We start from the raw sequence: 14,763 nt of genomic DNA on the forward strand, positions 1-14,763 counted from the left end.
TCCTAGTGAAAAAATTGCTAAAATAACTTTTGGAGAACTGCATTGTCGATTGCAAAAAAACGCCGAAAAATTAGCGAATCAAAGCTGAAATTATCAATGGTGATCAAACGATGCTGAAATTTTGAGTCTGGACGATTGCGGACGGAAAAAAAGCATGTTAGAAAACCGCGTTTGTGTCTGCATTTTGTACGATCTCATTAGTTTTATTTTTGGCTCAGGCTATGCATATACATGTTTCTCCAGCCATACATCAACGCCTAATTGACAGGAAGTATTTTAGAAGACAAAGTGACACTAAACGCTCTCTAATTACCGGCAGTCGCAGTTGCCCGCTTTTCATTTCGAATCTGTTGGCTTTTTCAAAGTGATTTCGACTTTTTTTTCTTCGTTTTCTCAATTTAATAGCTTTTCAGCACTGGCATACGGGGATACAAGGCATTACAGGTACATTTGTTCAACGTTTAATCGACCGATCAAGCTTCAAATTGGTCTACAACTTAAAAAAAATGCATGGTTTAGTGCAATCGTGTGGTCGGGTTTTAGTTTTTTCATCCAATCGAAGCGCGATTTTTGATATTTTACTGTCCTGATTTTCTCCTGCTGTTTAAGCGCGATTCTAAAAATGAACGTTTTGTGGCAAAACGGGCTCTCTTTAAAATATTCGTAGCTCTAATCTGGCCGAAGCAACAACCTTAAATCTTGCAGGACATAATAGACACTTCAATCTGCAAGTTGAGGAATTTTCATTAAAATCGCACTACATCGTGATTTTTCCCACTGTTTAAACGGGGTTGTAAACTTGAATATTTTCTCGCATCGACGCGCCCTTCTTAAACAATTCGCAGCTACTAATCTGGGCTAAGTAGAAACCTGGAAGTTTCCCAGGGTACAGAAGACACTCGGGTCTAAGAACAGGGGGATTTTCATCAAAATCGCCCCAGATCCCGATTTGTTTCTGCTCTTTGAACTGCAATTTAAAAATGAACGCTTCCTTGCAAAAAGGCGCTCCTTAAAAAGCCGTAGCTTCTAATCGGGGGGCAGTGGAAACTTGAAAGTTTCACAGGGTATAGTGGATACTTGAGTCTCAGAATTGAGGAATTTTGATTCAAATCGCACCAGATCCTGATTTTTCCTGCGGCTTAAACGCGAAAAAACGTTCAATTTTTTCCGTCGGTGCATAATTCATCATTTTTAGAGGATAATCTACTGGCAAAAGCACAAAAAATACTCAGCTCGGTTCAGAGGGAAAACCGTCATTTTTTACATGAAATTTTAAATATTTTAAAAACGGTTAGACTTAGGTATAGGTAGGATGGTTTACACGAAATAAATTTCGAATTTCGGGTAGAATTTAAAAATGCTATAATATAGATACCGATCGTTTGCTGCATGAATAAAATTCAAAAGAAATTCCTGGGTTCCAGTCAATTTTATTGTTTACCATTTAAAATGTTTCTTCTAGAAACAACCATACATACAAACTGATGATGGTGGAGAAAAACACCGAAACGTTTTTGTGACATTTTAAATGGTAAACAATAAAATTGACTGGAACCCAGGAATTTCTTTTGAATTGAGTTGAAATACAGTCAGGAGAATAGTATGCACAATGCATGAATAAATACATGTTTTTGTTTCTGTGACGCGATTAAAATACTTACCGTATAAGTTGTTTTTGTCACATATGGACGCCGAACACTCGACACTTTCGTCCCTTTCGACTGGCGCGATCGCAGAAAAACCAGCAAAACCAACCGATTCCGAACTAGTGTTCACACATTTGGCACTATTCGCACTGTCCGTAGAAAGAAGCGACTCGATTAAGAAGTTCGTGGACTTGATTGACGAACTTTTGCCATTCTCAGTCATGTGAACCGACATCGTTTTTTCGTTCAATTTGAAGCCGATTTTGGGGTTCGCTCGGTATATGCGGTGCACAGATCACAACAATCTGGCAAACTAATGAGTCAATTCTGTAAACAGGCAACGGAAACTAATTTGGAGGTTGGTCGGGTCCGACCAATTGGGTCTTAGGGGCGGGGAGTGAAGGATGATTAGGATCCAATCATGGCAGAGCGGTGGGCGGGACCAGCTGCGGTTGGTTGGACAAAAGAAGTGGCCATTGGCGCGCGAGATTACGCGACTCATGGGCAAGAACGGGACGAATAAAAGTGCAAATCGACGAATTAAGACGCAAAACTTTGAAATAGCGCTTTTTAAATCAGTTTTCCATGAAAATATCTTGGGTTTTCTCATTTTCCAATCGCTTTATACAAATTTTTATCTTCTCCGTTTCTCTGTCACCGTTAAACCTATGCGATTTTCGTCTAATTTGCTTTAATGCTGCGCTCCCTTTGGCTTCACGCACGAAGTATTCAAAGAGAAGCTTCAGACGCGGAAAAATATTTGAAAATGCGCAATTTTTCCTTAGTATTAAGGAAGCTTAGTTTGTTTTCGAGCATTTTTTGAAGGGGAAACGACGTTAAAACGGAATAGGTATATACAGGATGCCACGAATAAGTGAGCAATCTCGCTGGCCAGGGGCGGATCCAGCTTTAAATTCAGGGGGGGGGGTTATGTAGAAAAAATACAGTATTCTGTTGTCTATGAAATCAGAAAAATTATCGTCGTTTTGTGCAAGGGTGGCGTAAGATTATTGCGAAATTTCATGTTTTCCGTCCCGTTTTTGCTCATATCTCGGAGGCAAAATGAGCAAGAACGCTCATTTGTACGTCATTCTAGGGAGAAATAAATGGCCTTTTTAGAAAGTAAACCATCGATAAGGAAATATTGGCAGTTTTCTCAAAAAATGCTTGAATTCAAGAAGTTTTAGATTTGCGTGGTTTTTTTGAGTTGCAAAATCCACTTGAACATGACGCTGCTTTTTTAGAAGTTTCTCAAGAACCATTCGAGCCACAGAATTCGTTTCGGCATCGTTGGATAGAGAATTGAAAAGTCGATTCAGTCGTAACAACGTGAGTGAAGAAATTCGAATGGTTTTGGCCCAGAAAGCAAAATTTGAATATCAGACACTTAGGTGCAAGATTATGCCAAAATTTCATGTTTTCCGTCCCGTTTTTGCTCATATCTCGGAGGCAAAATGAACAAGAACGCTCATTTGTACATCATTCTAGACAGAAATAAATGGCCTTTTTAGAAAGTGAACCATGGATGGGGAAATGTTAGCAGTTTTCTCAAAAAATGCTTGAATTCAAGAAGTTTTAGATTTGCGTGGTTTTTTTTGAGTTGCAAAATCCACTTGAACATGACGCTGCTTTTTTCGAAGTTTCTCAAGAACCACTCGAGCCAGAGAATTCGTTTTGGCATCGTTGGATAGAGAATTGAATGGGGAGAGGTTATGACCCCCCCTGGATCCGCCCTTGCCTCTGGCTCAGATAGCCGAGAAGAAATAGAAGTAGGTACTTACTCAGAAAAAATATTTATTCCTTTAACCCTTTAACACTGAGCCCAAGTATTTTTGCCACCGAGTACTAAATGAACAGCAAGCTGTAGTTTGCTGTTCATCTTACGCATCGGCAATCGTAACTTCAACTTCGACTCCCGGTTCCAGGTTGATCGACGTGATTTGCTTAACGATTTCAGAGGACGAATGCAGATCGATCACGCGCTTATGGATCCTCATTTGGAAGCGGTCCCAAGTCTTCGAGCCCTCACCACATGGCGTCTTTCGGGTGGTGATGCGAAGGATTTTGTTGGGCATTCGCACCGGCCCCTTGACACGCAGTTTCTGCTTCTTTGCAGCATCGATCAGATCGGAGCAAACCTTCTCCAACGATTTCACATTGCGCGACGTCAGAGTGATCCTGATGCGGTGAATGGGGGCCGTCTCCTGTCCGGGCTTTTCGGGGTTGACTTCCTTGGTGGCCTAAACAAGTCCACGTTCATTTCGACTCAACCATCGTACTGTTCACTACTTTAACAAGACTTACCATTGTGTTTTCTGGTCGAGGTAAGTAATCAGCGCTGAACCAGAAACTATTCTGATGCTCTCGCGACAAAGGTTGAAGGAACGTGTTACACGTTGTCAAGTTAGAGGTTAACTTTTGCTCGCGTTTTTGCCAGGCTGCCACCCAATCGACTGGATTTGGGTGGCAACACTGATGGCGCCCACTTTAATTTAGTGATGGGTCATGATCCGCATTCACTATTTATTGCATCATGCACAAAACTCTTGTGAGGAATACATGCCTTCTCCCCCATTTATCCCACTAGAGGACGGCAAATACGAAAAGTCGCCATGTAAAGCTAATTGGGCACCTTTGCTGAAGACTATCGATTTAATTCGATCCGGTCCATCACTACTTTGCGCATGTTAAATTTACGTGTCTCCTGACAGCAAGTTTGACGGCCGGTAATTAGTTTTCTTCACCGCTTTGCCTAGTGTATTTGCATGAGCCAATCTCCTATCTTAGGCTGGATTTTCGCCTAACAAGCTGAATTGTTAACTGACTGAAAAACTAATCACAGGTATGACCGTATTTGGGGCCACGGCCGAATTAATCGGGGCTCTCAGTTGGCTGATGGGCAACCTAACCTCAATCGAACATATTTTAGGTGAAAATGCCACTGTCCTGTCGCTTTTACAAGGAAATATACCCCGAAGTGGAGGATGTAGTCATGGTAAATGTAAGGGCCATTGCTGAAATGGGCGCCTACGTTCACCTGCTCGAATACAACAACACAGAGGGGATGATTTTGCTGTCTGAGCTGTCCCGAAGACGTATCAGGTCCATTAACAAGCTGATCAGGGTGGGTAAGACGGAGCCTGTGGTAGTCATCAGGGTGGACAAGGAGAAGGGATATATTGGTAAGTTGTTGAACTAGCAAAGCACTACCGCCCCAGAAATTCAACGAGACTTAATTGAGAACGTTATTAACTATTGCGTTTGAGTTATAAAAGTTTTCGTATTTTAACTAGATCTATCCAAACGACGAGTCAGCGCTGAAGATGTAGAGAAATGCACCGAACGTTTCGCAAAAGCGAAAGCGGTGAACTCAATCCTCAGACACGTGGCTGAGTTGCTGCGATATGAGTCTGATGAGCAGCTGGAGGAGTTGTATCAAAAAACTGCCTGGCACTTTGAGGAGAAGTACAAGAAGAACAAGGCCTCGGCTTATGAGTTTTTCAAACAGGCTGTGCTGTAAGACCGGGCCACAATTATCAACCAATTGATTTCTAAACGATTGTTTACAGCGACCCGAGCATACTGGCCGAATGCGACTTGGATGACCGAACGAAAGAAGTGCTGCTCAGCAACATTAAGCGTAAGCTCACGTCTCAACCGGTGAAAATCCGAGCAGATATTGAATGCGCCTGCTACGGCTACGAAGGAATCGATGCAGTCAAAGCTGCCCTGAAGTCAGGCCTGGCTTTATCCACAGAGGAGCTGCCGATTAAGATTAACTTAATTGCCCCACCTCTGTACGGTAAGTGGCTTGAAGCAGCCAATGGAACATCTACTAAGAAAATTTCCATTCAGTTATGACAACTGCCACTCCAGAGAAGCAAGACGGTCTGAAAGTGTTAAACGAAGCCATTGAAGTGATCAAGAAAACCATTGCAGAACTAGGAGGAGTTTTCGACATTCAAATGGCTGTAAGTTTCTTAGTTGGCTGTATGTGGGTGGCTCAATTGACTTGATCGTTTGCAGCCGAAAGTGGTGACGGCTACTGACGAAGCCGACTTAGCCAAGCAGATGGAAAGAGCCGAACTAGAAAACACCGAAGTCGCTGGCGACGACGATGATGAGGAAGACGAAGAAGGCCAGGTAGGGTCCAAAGTTTGCTGTTCGGTTCCCCGAACTGTATTGACGTATGTTGCAGGTCTACAGCGAAGGCGAAGAGGGCCAAGAGAACGGTGAGGACGGAGGCAACACCGACGAAGAGGACTAGACGGTCTTCGCCTAGATCTTCTTAACTAAATATTTGATTTTTGACTACTTTTCGATTTTTTGAATGCTCATTAAGCCCATTTTCTACCACAAAGTAATAAAGTATGACTATATTGATGCGTTTGGGTTAAACGAGACATCTATGTACAATCCGCACGTGCTCCAAGCAAAGATTGGCACAATTGATTAGTATTTTGAGTGGTAAGTATATAATATATTAACGCAGCTTCTCATATTTATTCATATTTTCATAGTGAAAGCAATAAATATTTGTTTTATTATATTCTCCTGCTTTTATATTGCTCTCTCTATCTCTATTTGGAATTCTCTCTCGCGTAGTGTGGGCAAGCGTCTAGGTAGACGGCACGTCCTGTCACTTCTATCGATTGCGACGATTCGAACCAATCAAATAAGCCTACCGGTTTGTTGTTATCGATGACCAGTTCTACAAATGAGTTAAGACGATTTAAGGTTAGGTGGTTTTGTTTATTGTTTGATGATAATTATTTATAATTTGTCGAGATAAACAACCGCGAGTCCGCCAATCATTTTTTTTTATTCTCGTGCATTCCGAACCTTATATAAGCTCTAGATAAAAATGACAAACAAATAGTATCGTACAGAAATGCATAGGTAAATTTTTGCATTAGGTAAAAGACTAGTAATTTTTAATTTTTTAAGAGGGATTGTTTGAATTTGTTGGAACAAAAATAATAGCATTGCCTTTACATTAGCACAAAGAAAGACAGTGATAATTATGAGTATTTCTTAATTTATAACAATTTACAAATGATTTATTCTGATCAACTTAAATAGGTATTAGATTTTGCATTCGTAGTATTTAAGTAAGCAACTTAAACCATTAAATAAATCTCCTAAAAAGTTTGGTTTATTGTATATTTGACAGTGTATTGAATATCCTTACATACATGGATACATTTATATGGATAGTTTTCAAATTAGTAAATACATTCCATAGATTTATTATATCAGTAAAACTTGACATTAAATACTAAAAATGTATTATTGTTAAAATATTTAAAATTTCTGATTACAAATCCTAATATTTTATATGCCTGATATAATGAAATTAATTCACATAGTACTACCTACTAAAAAGTCGAACTGCGTTGTTGGTATTCCACTTTTGTTGGAATAGTGTAAAAAGGCAATTATTTTCATGTGTTGCTTAGTGTGACAAGTTAAACAAAAAGTAAATGGAAACAGAAGATACCAGCAATTCTTTTGCTTAATATTTCTTGACTCTTACAATAGTAATTTTATTTTTTCTGTTTCTTTAAAATAAAAAAATCGTTGATAATCTGTTTTAATTAAATTTGCACGTTGTACATAGGAAAATAACTTAAGCCAACTATCTATTTGCTCAATAATACATTTTTATGATTAAAACGCCCCATTTGGTGTGCATAATATATAGAGTAACGTTAAAAAACACATCGTTAAGTTGTTCTAAATCAAACTTTATAAGTCCAATAGTTTTATCAATATTAATTAAGTTAACAGTCAAAGTCCAACACTATATTAATAAAATCGAAAGAGTTTAGGGTTACAACAAAATGCCGGGAAAAAATCACCTAACCTTAAATCGTCTTAAATAATAACAAGCCGCTAGGTTCGAATCGCCGCGATCGATAGAATTGACAAGAAGTGCCGCATACCTAGACGCTTGTAAAATAGAAAAGAAGAAGAGTATTAGACAAACCTCATTAGAGTTTTTTTGCGCGTAGGCTTGTGGCATGTTTGCGTTTATTTCCCACAACAATTCTCCCAGAAGTAATTGTGTGTTTTTCGAACCGGCATTGACAAATCAGTTGGTGAGCTCGCATTGTGCCCGCAGTTGCCAGTTAGAGATTCATCGAACGTGATGCTAAACTCGTCGGGCGGCAACATGTCCCAAAGTGCAGGGCAGGGCTCCGGCGAAGGCTCCAAGTCCAGTGCCAGCTTGAAGCCCAACTACAACCTGAAATTCACATTGGCCGGCCACACCAAAGCCGTGTCTTCAGTGAAATTCAGCCCGAATGGCGAGTGGCTGGCCAGTTCCTCTGCAGACAAGCTGGTGAAAATTTGGGGCTCGTACGACGGCAAGTTCGAAAAAACTATCAGCGGCCACAAGTTGGGTAAGTCCTTGTGCATGTAGTACTAGATTTGGCGTTGATTTTCCACCCTCGACTGCAGGTATAAGTGATGTGGCCTGGTCAAGCGATAGTCGCCTTCTAGTCTCGGCTAGTGACGATAAAACGTTAAAAATCTGGGAACTTGCCTCCGGCAAGTGCCTGAAAACGTTGAAGGGCCACAGCAACTATGTGTTCTCGTGCAACTTCAACCCACAATCGAACCTGATCGTGTCGGGCTCCTTTGACGAGTCAGTGCGGATCTGGGACGTCCGCACTGGCAAGTGTCTGAAAACGTTGCCGGCCCATTCAGACCCAGTGAGTGCGGTCCATTTCAATCGAGATGGCTCCCTAGTGGTCAGCAGCAGCTACGATGGCCTTTGCAGAATATGGGATACGGCGTCCGGCCAATGTCTGAAGACTCTAATTGATAACGACAATCCCCCAGTTTCATTTGTCAAGTTTTCGCCCAATGGAAAGTACATTTTGGCCTCGACGTTGGACAACACTCTGAAACTGTGGGACTACGCAAAGGCCAAGTGTCTGAAGACCTACACGGGCCACAAGAACGAAAAGTATTGCATTTTCGCAAACTTTTCTGTGACTGGCGGCAAGTGGATAGTGAGTGGGTCGGAGGACAATATGGTCTACATCTGGAACCTGCAGACTAAGGAGATTGTCCAGAAGCTATCGGTAAGACGCAGCAGCAAGCCGGCGAAGCCCCAAAGGCAAGGAAAGTAATTTTCGTTTTTCTCCCTCATGTTTAGGGCCATACGGATGTGGTTCTGTGCACCACCTGCCATCCAACTGAAAATATCATCGCATCTGCAGCTTTGGAGAACGACAAGACAATTAAGCTGTGGAAAAGCGACACGTAAATCGCAACAAAAGTTTTTTGTCTGGAAATCTTGTTTGTGGTGTAGCCAGTTTTCGTTTTTGTGGTAATTTTACAAACTCTTCGAGTATTTGGTGAGTGTTGTTCTAGTGCTTGGGACAGTTTTTCATAGGCTGCAATGGAGCAACATTTCTATTTTTTACAACTTTTTAGCAATCGTTTTAGTTTCCGTTTATATCTTCCATTATCGTTATTTACATGTTGCGAAAGTGAGCGAAATGCCACTTTGCGCATAGTGTTACTGACAAAATATCCGTATTTCATTAGGTCTAAGTTTCGGCAATTTACGCTCTTGAGTAATTGCGTACTAGTAGGAAATAAGTATTTTTGTATTGCAGATATGTATGCTACATGACCGCCACTCGGGCTTTATTTTGATCGGCAAACTTTTAATTTTTCAATAGCATTGAATGGTATTGTAACTGGTCCAATAAAGTCGAACATTTGCCTCATTTAGTTCGACTTTGACTCCTGCGGTGCCTCTTCAGAACACAATCCGGCGCAATAACGCTTAATAACGAGGTGTTTATTCCAAAGCCTGGATGTGTTCAGCATAAACTAGGTAAGCATTATAATTCTCAGCCCTGTTAAACACTCTTAAACTACGCATTTTTTCATTGAACCATATGAATACTGCAGGATTAAACAGGCTGAATTTCATGTTTATGTCCGGGCCTCAAACGTGGTTTTGTATGCGAATGGCAAAGTGCAACATAAGTACCTTTGAGCACAAGATTATTTTTCGCATTCACCTTTTTGTCTGTTTTTAGGAAGGTAGGGATTTCTGCTGGAACTTAATTGGAAAAAGGCACTTTCGCAGAATCCTGCATGGTGAGTACAACCTTGGTACAGCTCAAAACGGTCGGTCTCCCAACAAAAGAGACTTTAAATAAAAACATTTATCTGTCCTTCTAACCCGAGCGTACAAATTGCAATTTCGGCCCTCTTAAATCTACCAAACTAAACTGCTCAACAACATGAACGTTACACAGTCAAATTCGCCCTAACTTTGGACGTGGATAAATTCCGATTGTTTACAGCGATTTGGTCGCTCTAGCCGAAAAACAATTGCACCAAAAAACGCTTCAAACAGAAATTTGTCCATGTAACGTCTATTTTGTCGGGAAGTTTAGACTGTTTTGGTGCACCCTTGCGGTTCCCATCGGGTTCAACTTGCAGGAAACCGAACCTAGACATTCGCAGGACGCATCCGCGTCCGGTTTCCCCAAGTCAAAATGCCCCAGTTTGAGGAAAAAATTGCAAAATCAGTCTTGCCCCCGCGCCTATTTACAAGTCGCTGGTGTTGGGCGATTTCCTGCGCACGTACTTGTTGAAGTAGTCCGGGCGCCAACACTTGCAGGAGCCGGGAATGAGGAACCAGTCGTAGTAAAGGCGCACTTGGAAACAGCCGAGGGCGTCAATGCCGTCACAATGATGCGGCCGCACAGTTGCGCTTCCTTCCGGTTGAACGCCCGCCCTCTTCTGCAGGTATTGCTGGTAATTCTGCAATTTATTTCAATTATTATATTATGAAAATAGCTTGCAGTGCGACCACGCTTCACCCTCATTCGGATGTGAATCTGTGATCTAACTCACCTGAAAGTCCTGCACTGGAGGAGGCTGCGCCCCAGTAACCGGGTTCCGTTGCGGATTGGTGGCTTCACTGCCACTCAGCACCGTATCCGGATAGTAAATCTCCGCAACCAACAGGCTGGACCATCGGGGCGAAGCCAAACAGCCCCCATCTAGATAATGGCACCTGGACTGCAGGCATCTGGTCACCTCGACCGTCTGAGTAAAGTAGCCCTCATAGGGAATCTGGACCACGTAGCGCCACGTGCCTTGATAATTTTTGGCGAAAACGGGCGTCGCGTACTCCACTTTGGCTGGACAAGGCGTCGGTGGGCCTTCGTAGCGCTGGGCGACGCCTTCGTCGCGACGCTCGATCGGCAGGTGCTGCGCAGACGAACTCGAAGGCGTCTGCGTGGATTCGCCGTTGATTACGTTGTAGAGGGTGCAAAAAATGCCGCCCTGGTCGCAGAACTTGCGGGACTGGCGCTCCGTGGGTTGCGTAGAGCTCGGGACCGTTTGGTTGGGAGCGGCAGCTGCCGCCCGCTTCTCCCTGTCGCTCCGGTCGTTTATTTCATAAGGGCCGATGCTAAAGGGGGCGCTCAATGTCGCAATATTGTCGAATATTCACTGTAGACTCACTTACGAATTTTGGGCGACCGCGTCCTCCTGCAATTGGGCGACTTTGGGCAACGTTTCGTCCGCCTTCAGTATCGGCAGCGTGCGACTAAGGTACTTCAATGTCATGTTGCGGATCAGCTCACTACAAAACCAACAAAAAACAGTCGGTTTGTATCAAAGACCCTCCCAATGGGCTTACAAAGGATAGGGCGAGCCCAGCACATTCTGCCTCATGGGGTTCCTGGGGATGGTGCCCTTGTTCAGGTCGCCGCACAAATTGAAAACTGAACCCTGGGGCGACCTGCTTGCGTCCTCCGGACAGTCCACAGGCGTGAAGGAATAGGGCGGCGGGCGCACTCGCGGCGGCTCCGCATTGGGCGACTCCACAAACGCGTAGTACCCTTCCGGGGGCTCATCCGCCCCCTGGGCGCCTCTCAGCCAGGCGCAGAGCAGCTGCAAGCAGACACCAAGTAGTGAAAAGCATCGGAATGCGGGCTCAGCGGGCCTTCGAATTATTGTTTTGACCCAGAAGTGCTCGCACGCACCTGAAAATCGACTCATCCGCTCGGATTTCCATCGCTGACCCAGATCCGCCGACCTTGGCCATGTCTTAGAGGTCGATGCCAGTGCTTTATGCTAATTCTGTTAGCCAATCGGCCACTTATGGGGGCATTTGCCCGCTAGAGTTTCCCGAACTCGCGATTGGGAAAACTTCCGCTTTTGCCCTTGAGAAACTCTCGTGTTTACTACGCGTTATTGACGCGTTGCCTAGCAACGCCTGTCGGATGTTAACTAAATCTAGGGATTTCCATTTTATGCTTGTAGATGTGGCGGCAGTGTTTTTAGGCGTGTGAGCTCCCACTAATGGGATAATTTTTTGCCAAAATCTGACAGACGAATACGTTTAATATAACAAAGGTATAATATGAAAAGCTCACTTGGCACTGATAGGCAATGTAGCAGCTATTAATAAGGAAAAATCGCTGTTTTCCTGGGAAAAGTGTCTTAGGTTGGCTAACATTGCAGAGTGACAGGAAGTTTCATTGACCCCTGACTTTTACTTTTGCAACTGTCAAGTAGTTCTTCATAGTTTAGACTTAAAATTTTATTTTATTCTATTCATGATGCAATAAATTAGCTAAATTGGCCGTTTGCGTCAAATTTGGTCGAAACTGCGTGTAGTTTAGTGTTTGAAGTTGAGTGTGAGTTATTGGACACTCTCATGGGACTGCACTGGGCAGTTTACGCGCAGACAGATTTGAGGGTAAGTTTATTGGGCTAATTTGCCCAAACCAATTTAGGGTAGATTGTATTGACCGAAATTTAAAGGTGCGCTTCGAGTGAACATGATTTTCAGTTTTTAAGAAAGTTGTGAAGGGGTGAAAACTAAAAAAAAAATCAAAAAACTACTAGATTTTATGTATTAAAGCGCAAAGTGCACGTGCCAAAATATCCACTCTTCCGCTCCAAAAACTGAAAGCGGCAACAGAAATATGTAAATTCAAGTTATTTGGAACTGTTTATATTAAAGCTTGCTAATTTCCCACATATGTAACGGTAAATGCGCGAATATAATCGATAATTAATTTTTGTAACAGTTCTTTTGGTTCATCCGCGTGGGCAGCGATGCTGAGGGGCTTTGCTAGAAAACCCAACTTTCAGTGGCAGCAAAAATCGACCGATATGGATGTAAATTAGCATATCCACTATCGCAACCAGAAGTTATACAATATTTACGGAAATTGGATTTAAACGCCGCGCAACCACTGCTTGTTCCAGTTGATACAAGGATGGCGTTTTTGTGTATTTTCGTTAACTAGACCGTGCCCGCTTGATTACCTAACGGCAACGAATTCAGGAAAGTCATATTGGTCAGTATGCTAATCTGTGACTTGGCAGCGCCTTAGTCGAAGCTCGCAGAAGGAAAACGGAAGCAGGAAGTGCGACAATTTGTCGACCCAGATTGGCACGGAAACATCGAAAGCCTTTTAAGACTGCGAGACTTTAGAGCGACAACACCGATATTAATTCGGACCAGATGGTAAGCGTTGCTTACCATCTTGTCTTGGTGACTTACCGCCAAAGATATCCATTTCACAGGCATGGCTAAAATCGCGCACTGAACGATAACGAATACAAAATCACGACAACTAAAACGGAATGGCGCTCTGTCCGGAAGGTCTATGAAGAAACTGATGTCCAATTGTCGCGTATTCCGCCGTATACATTCTAGGCTAACGGGATCCGCATAGCTTGATCTGGTCGCGTACATGACTTTATTTGACTGCCCCCCGTACACCAAAAAATAGAGGAGGCAGAAGGAGGGATTGGTTAAGTAGGGTACCGGTTTACCGACTCCTCTTCTGCTAGCTAACGTAGCGACGCGCTAAAGAAGCGGTTGATTTTTCGAAACAATTTTATTCGATAACGTTTACAGAAATATACATAAAAAGAGCAACGAATTAACAAAAATATACGTTTTGTAGTCTCGGTTATTATTAGCACAAAATAGGTGATTTGTTCTCTCGTTAACAGCTAGAAATTCACAGATCGGTTTGGCCTCGAAGTGGACTGGACATATTGTTGCGATGGATTCAGTTCCATATTTAATATTAAGGCCCAGGCTCATAAGAAATCGGGCATCCAACCAGCCCTTAGAAGCGCTACAAGAATGGACGCGAAATACTGTTATTTCTTGGTTCCCTTGATCTCCTCCAGGTCCTTCTGGAGATAGTGCAGCACGTAGTGCAGAACAACGTCGTAACAGTACTTATACTCGGTCTAGGAAATCACACTCAAGTTGACTGTTTAGTTAGTGAATGATACGGACTCACAATGTTCTCGATCAATTGGGGCCGGTGCCTGCGAACTGTCCGCACCGCCTGGAAAATGTCCACTTCTCCATGCTGGATCACCTGCTCTATGCAGGCATTCGCCGAACAGTAAATACCGCATCTACTCCTCCCGTCTCTAGAAAATGCAGGAAGATTGACATGGCAAAAGTGATCAGTTCGCAGCACTTACGGGGAGACGATGCAAACGGGCCCATACTCAGTGCGCTGCCTCCACTTCTCCACCATATTCATCAGCTCTACCAGGGAGTTGGTGGAGGTGGGCACCTTGTGCCCCATTGGCCAGCACATCAGCTGGAACAGCTGCACGTTCTTAGGGGGCGCCTTCACTCCAGCCATCAGTTCAGTGAGCGAAATGACCTGAAAGAAGTTTTCCTTCAATTTCCTCGGAGGTTATGCCAAAATTTCATGTTTCCCGTCCCGTTTTTGCTCATTTGGACAATGCTCAAGAACGCTCATTTGTACGTCATTCTAGGCAGAAATATATGGTCTTTTTAGAAAGTGAACCATGGATGGGTAAATGTTGGCAGTTTTCTCAAAAAATGCTTGAATTCAAGAAGTTTTACATTTGCGTGCTTTTTTTTCTCAGTTTCTCAAGAACCATTCGAGTCACAGAATTCATTTTGGCATCGTTGGATAGAGAATTGAAAAGTCGATTCAGTCGCAACAACGTGAGTGAGGAAATTCAAGTAGTTTTGACCCAGAAAGCGAAATTTGAATATCAGACACTTAGGTGCAAGATTATGCCAAAATTCCATGTTTTCCGTCCCGTTTTTGCTCAT

The 14,763-nt window shown here is 43.0% G+C and overlaps 6 protein-coding genes across 7 annotated transcripts in view; 2 read left to right on the forward strand and 4 right to left on the reverse strand.

The window, feature by feature from the left end:
- LOC109542725 (homeobox protein koza) overlaps nucleotides 1–2,073 on the reverse strand; it is a 7,723-nt gene extending 5,650 nt beyond the window's left edge. For both annotated transcript variants that reach the window (XM_048662256.1, XM_048662255.1), the window contains exon 1: nucleotides 1,662–2,073. In XM_048662256.1, the coding sequence (XP_048518213.1) occupies nucleotides 1,662–1,881 (220 nt within the window). In that variant the 5' untranslated portion in view covers nucleotides 1,882–2,073. The remainder of the gene's footprint in view (nucleotides 1–1,661) is intronic.
- A 1,350-nt stretch (nucleotides 2,074–3,423) lies between these two features.
- Nucleotides 3,424–4,096, reverse strand: LOC125502730 (40S ribosomal protein S20-like). Its single transcript, XM_048661873.1, has 2 exons — nucleotides 3,951–4,096; nucleotides 3,424–3,886 (listed from the first exon to the last, which is right to left on the reverse strand). Exons 1-2 carry the CDS (start codon nucleotides 3,951–3,953, stop codon nucleotides 3,527–3,529), a joined length of 363 nt encoding a protein of 120 aa, XP_048517830.1. The 5' UTR covers nucleotides 3,954–4,096; the 3' UTR covers nucleotides 3,424–3,526.
- A 229-nt stretch (nucleotides 4,097–4,325) lies between these two features.
- On the forward strand, nucleotides 4,326–6,026 carry LOC109542707 (eukaryotic translation initiation factor 2 subunit 1). Its single transcript, XM_019912043.2, has 7 exons — nucleotides 4,326–4,488; nucleotides 4,576–4,828; nucleotides 4,940–5,162; nucleotides 5,216–5,448; nucleotides 5,502–5,617; nucleotides 5,673–5,789; nucleotides 5,845–6,026. Exons 2-7 carry the CDS (start codon nucleotides 4,582–4,584, stop codon nucleotides 5,911–5,913), a joined length of 1,005 nt encoding a protein of 334 aa, XP_019767602.1. The 5' UTR covers nucleotides 4,326–4,488; nucleotides 4,576–4,581; the 3' UTR covers nucleotides 5,914–6,026.
- Nucleotides 6,027–7,574: 1,548 nt separating this feature from the next.
- Nucleotides 7,575–9,395, forward strand: LOC109542708 (protein will die slowly). The gene is made up of 3 exons (XM_019912044.2): nucleotides 7,575–8,050; nucleotides 8,109–8,737; nucleotides 8,812–9,395. The coding sequence occupies exons 1-3, from the start codon at nucleotides 7,798–7,800 to the stop codon at nucleotides 8,920–8,922; spliced, it is 993 nt and encodes a 330-aa protein (XP_019767603.1). The 5' UTR covers nucleotides 7,575–7,797; the 3' UTR covers nucleotides 8,923–9,395.
- Nucleotides 9,396–9,823: 428 nt separating this feature from the next.
- LOC109542706 lies at nucleotides 9,824–13,387 on the reverse strand. The gene is made up of 5 exons (XM_019912042.2): nucleotides 13,207–13,387; nucleotides 11,329–11,582; nucleotides 11,155–11,271; nucleotides 10,536–11,097; nucleotides 9,824–10,442 (listed from the first exon to the last, which is right to left on the reverse strand). The coding sequence occupies exons 1-5, from the start codon at nucleotides 13,231–13,233 to the stop codon at nucleotides 10,227–10,229; spliced, it is 1,176 nt and encodes a 391-aa protein (XP_019767601.2). The 5' UTR covers nucleotides 13,234–13,387; the 3' UTR covers nucleotides 9,824–10,226.
- A 144-nt stretch (nucleotides 13,388–13,531) lies between these two features.
- Nucleotides 13,532–14,341, reverse strand: LOC125502729 (receptor-type tyrosine-protein phosphatase mu-like; the record flags this gene model as incomplete). The annotated part of the gene is given in 3 exon segments (XM_048661872.1): nucleotides 13,532–13,910; nucleotides 13,964–14,099; nucleotides 14,154–14,341. Coding segments are annotated over 3 exon segments (417 nt in total), but the record flags the coding sequence as incomplete, so codon positions are not given.
- Nucleotides 14,342–14,763: the final 422 nt, after the last annotated feature.

The sequence above is a fragment of the Dendroctonus ponderosae genome, unplaced genomic scaffold, assembly GCF_020466585.1.
Source record: "Dendroctonus ponderosae isolate FM_Combo_2020 unplaced genomic scaffold, Dpon_F_20191213v2 Dpon_F_20191213_10, whole genome shotgun sequence".
NCBI classification, from domain to species: domain Eukaryota; kingdom Metazoa; phylum Arthropoda; class Insecta; order Coleoptera; family Curculionidae; genus Dendroctonus; species Dendroctonus ponderosae.

Excerpts from the sequence above, each read along its gene's own strand:
- LOC109542707 (XM_019912043.2), top strand. The coding sequence starts at position 4,582 with ATGCCACTGTCCTGTCGCTTTTACAAGGAAATATACCCCGAAGTGGAG. Across the intron at positions 5,163-5,215 it reads TTTTTCAAACAGGCTGTGCT|CGACCCGAGCATACTGGCCG; the intron begins GTAAGACCGGGC and ends GATTGTTTACAG. Across the intron at positions 5,790-5,844 it reads AGGAAGACGAAGAAGGCCAG|GTCTACAGCGAAGGCGAAGA; the intron begins GTAGGGTCCAAA and ends CGTATGTTGCAG.
- LOC109542708 (XM_019912044.2), top strand. The coding sequence starts at position 7,798 with ATGCTAAACTCGTCGGGCGGCAACATGTCCCAAAGTGCAGGGCAGGGC. Across the intron at positions 8,051-8,108 it reads TATCAGCGGCCACAAGTTGG|GTATAAGTGATGTGGCCTGG; the intron begins GTAAGTCCTTGT and ends CCTCGACTGCAG. Across the intron at positions 8,738-8,811 it reads AGATTGTCCAGAAGCTATCG|GGCCATACGGATGTGGTTCT; the intron begins GTAAGACGCAGC and ends CCTCATGTTTAG.
- LOC109542706 (XM_019912042.2), bottom strand. The coding sequence starts at position 13,233 with ATGCCTGTGAAATGGATATCTTTGGCG. Across the intron at positions 11,272-11,328 it reads CTGGGCTCGCCCTATCCTTT|TGAGCTGATCCGCAACATGA; the intron begins GTAAGCCCATTG and ends TTGGTTTTGTAG. Across the intron at positions 10,443-10,535 it reads CTCCAGTGCAGGACTTTCAG|AATTACCAGCAATACCTGCA; the intron begins GTGAGTTAGATC and ends AATAAATTGCAG.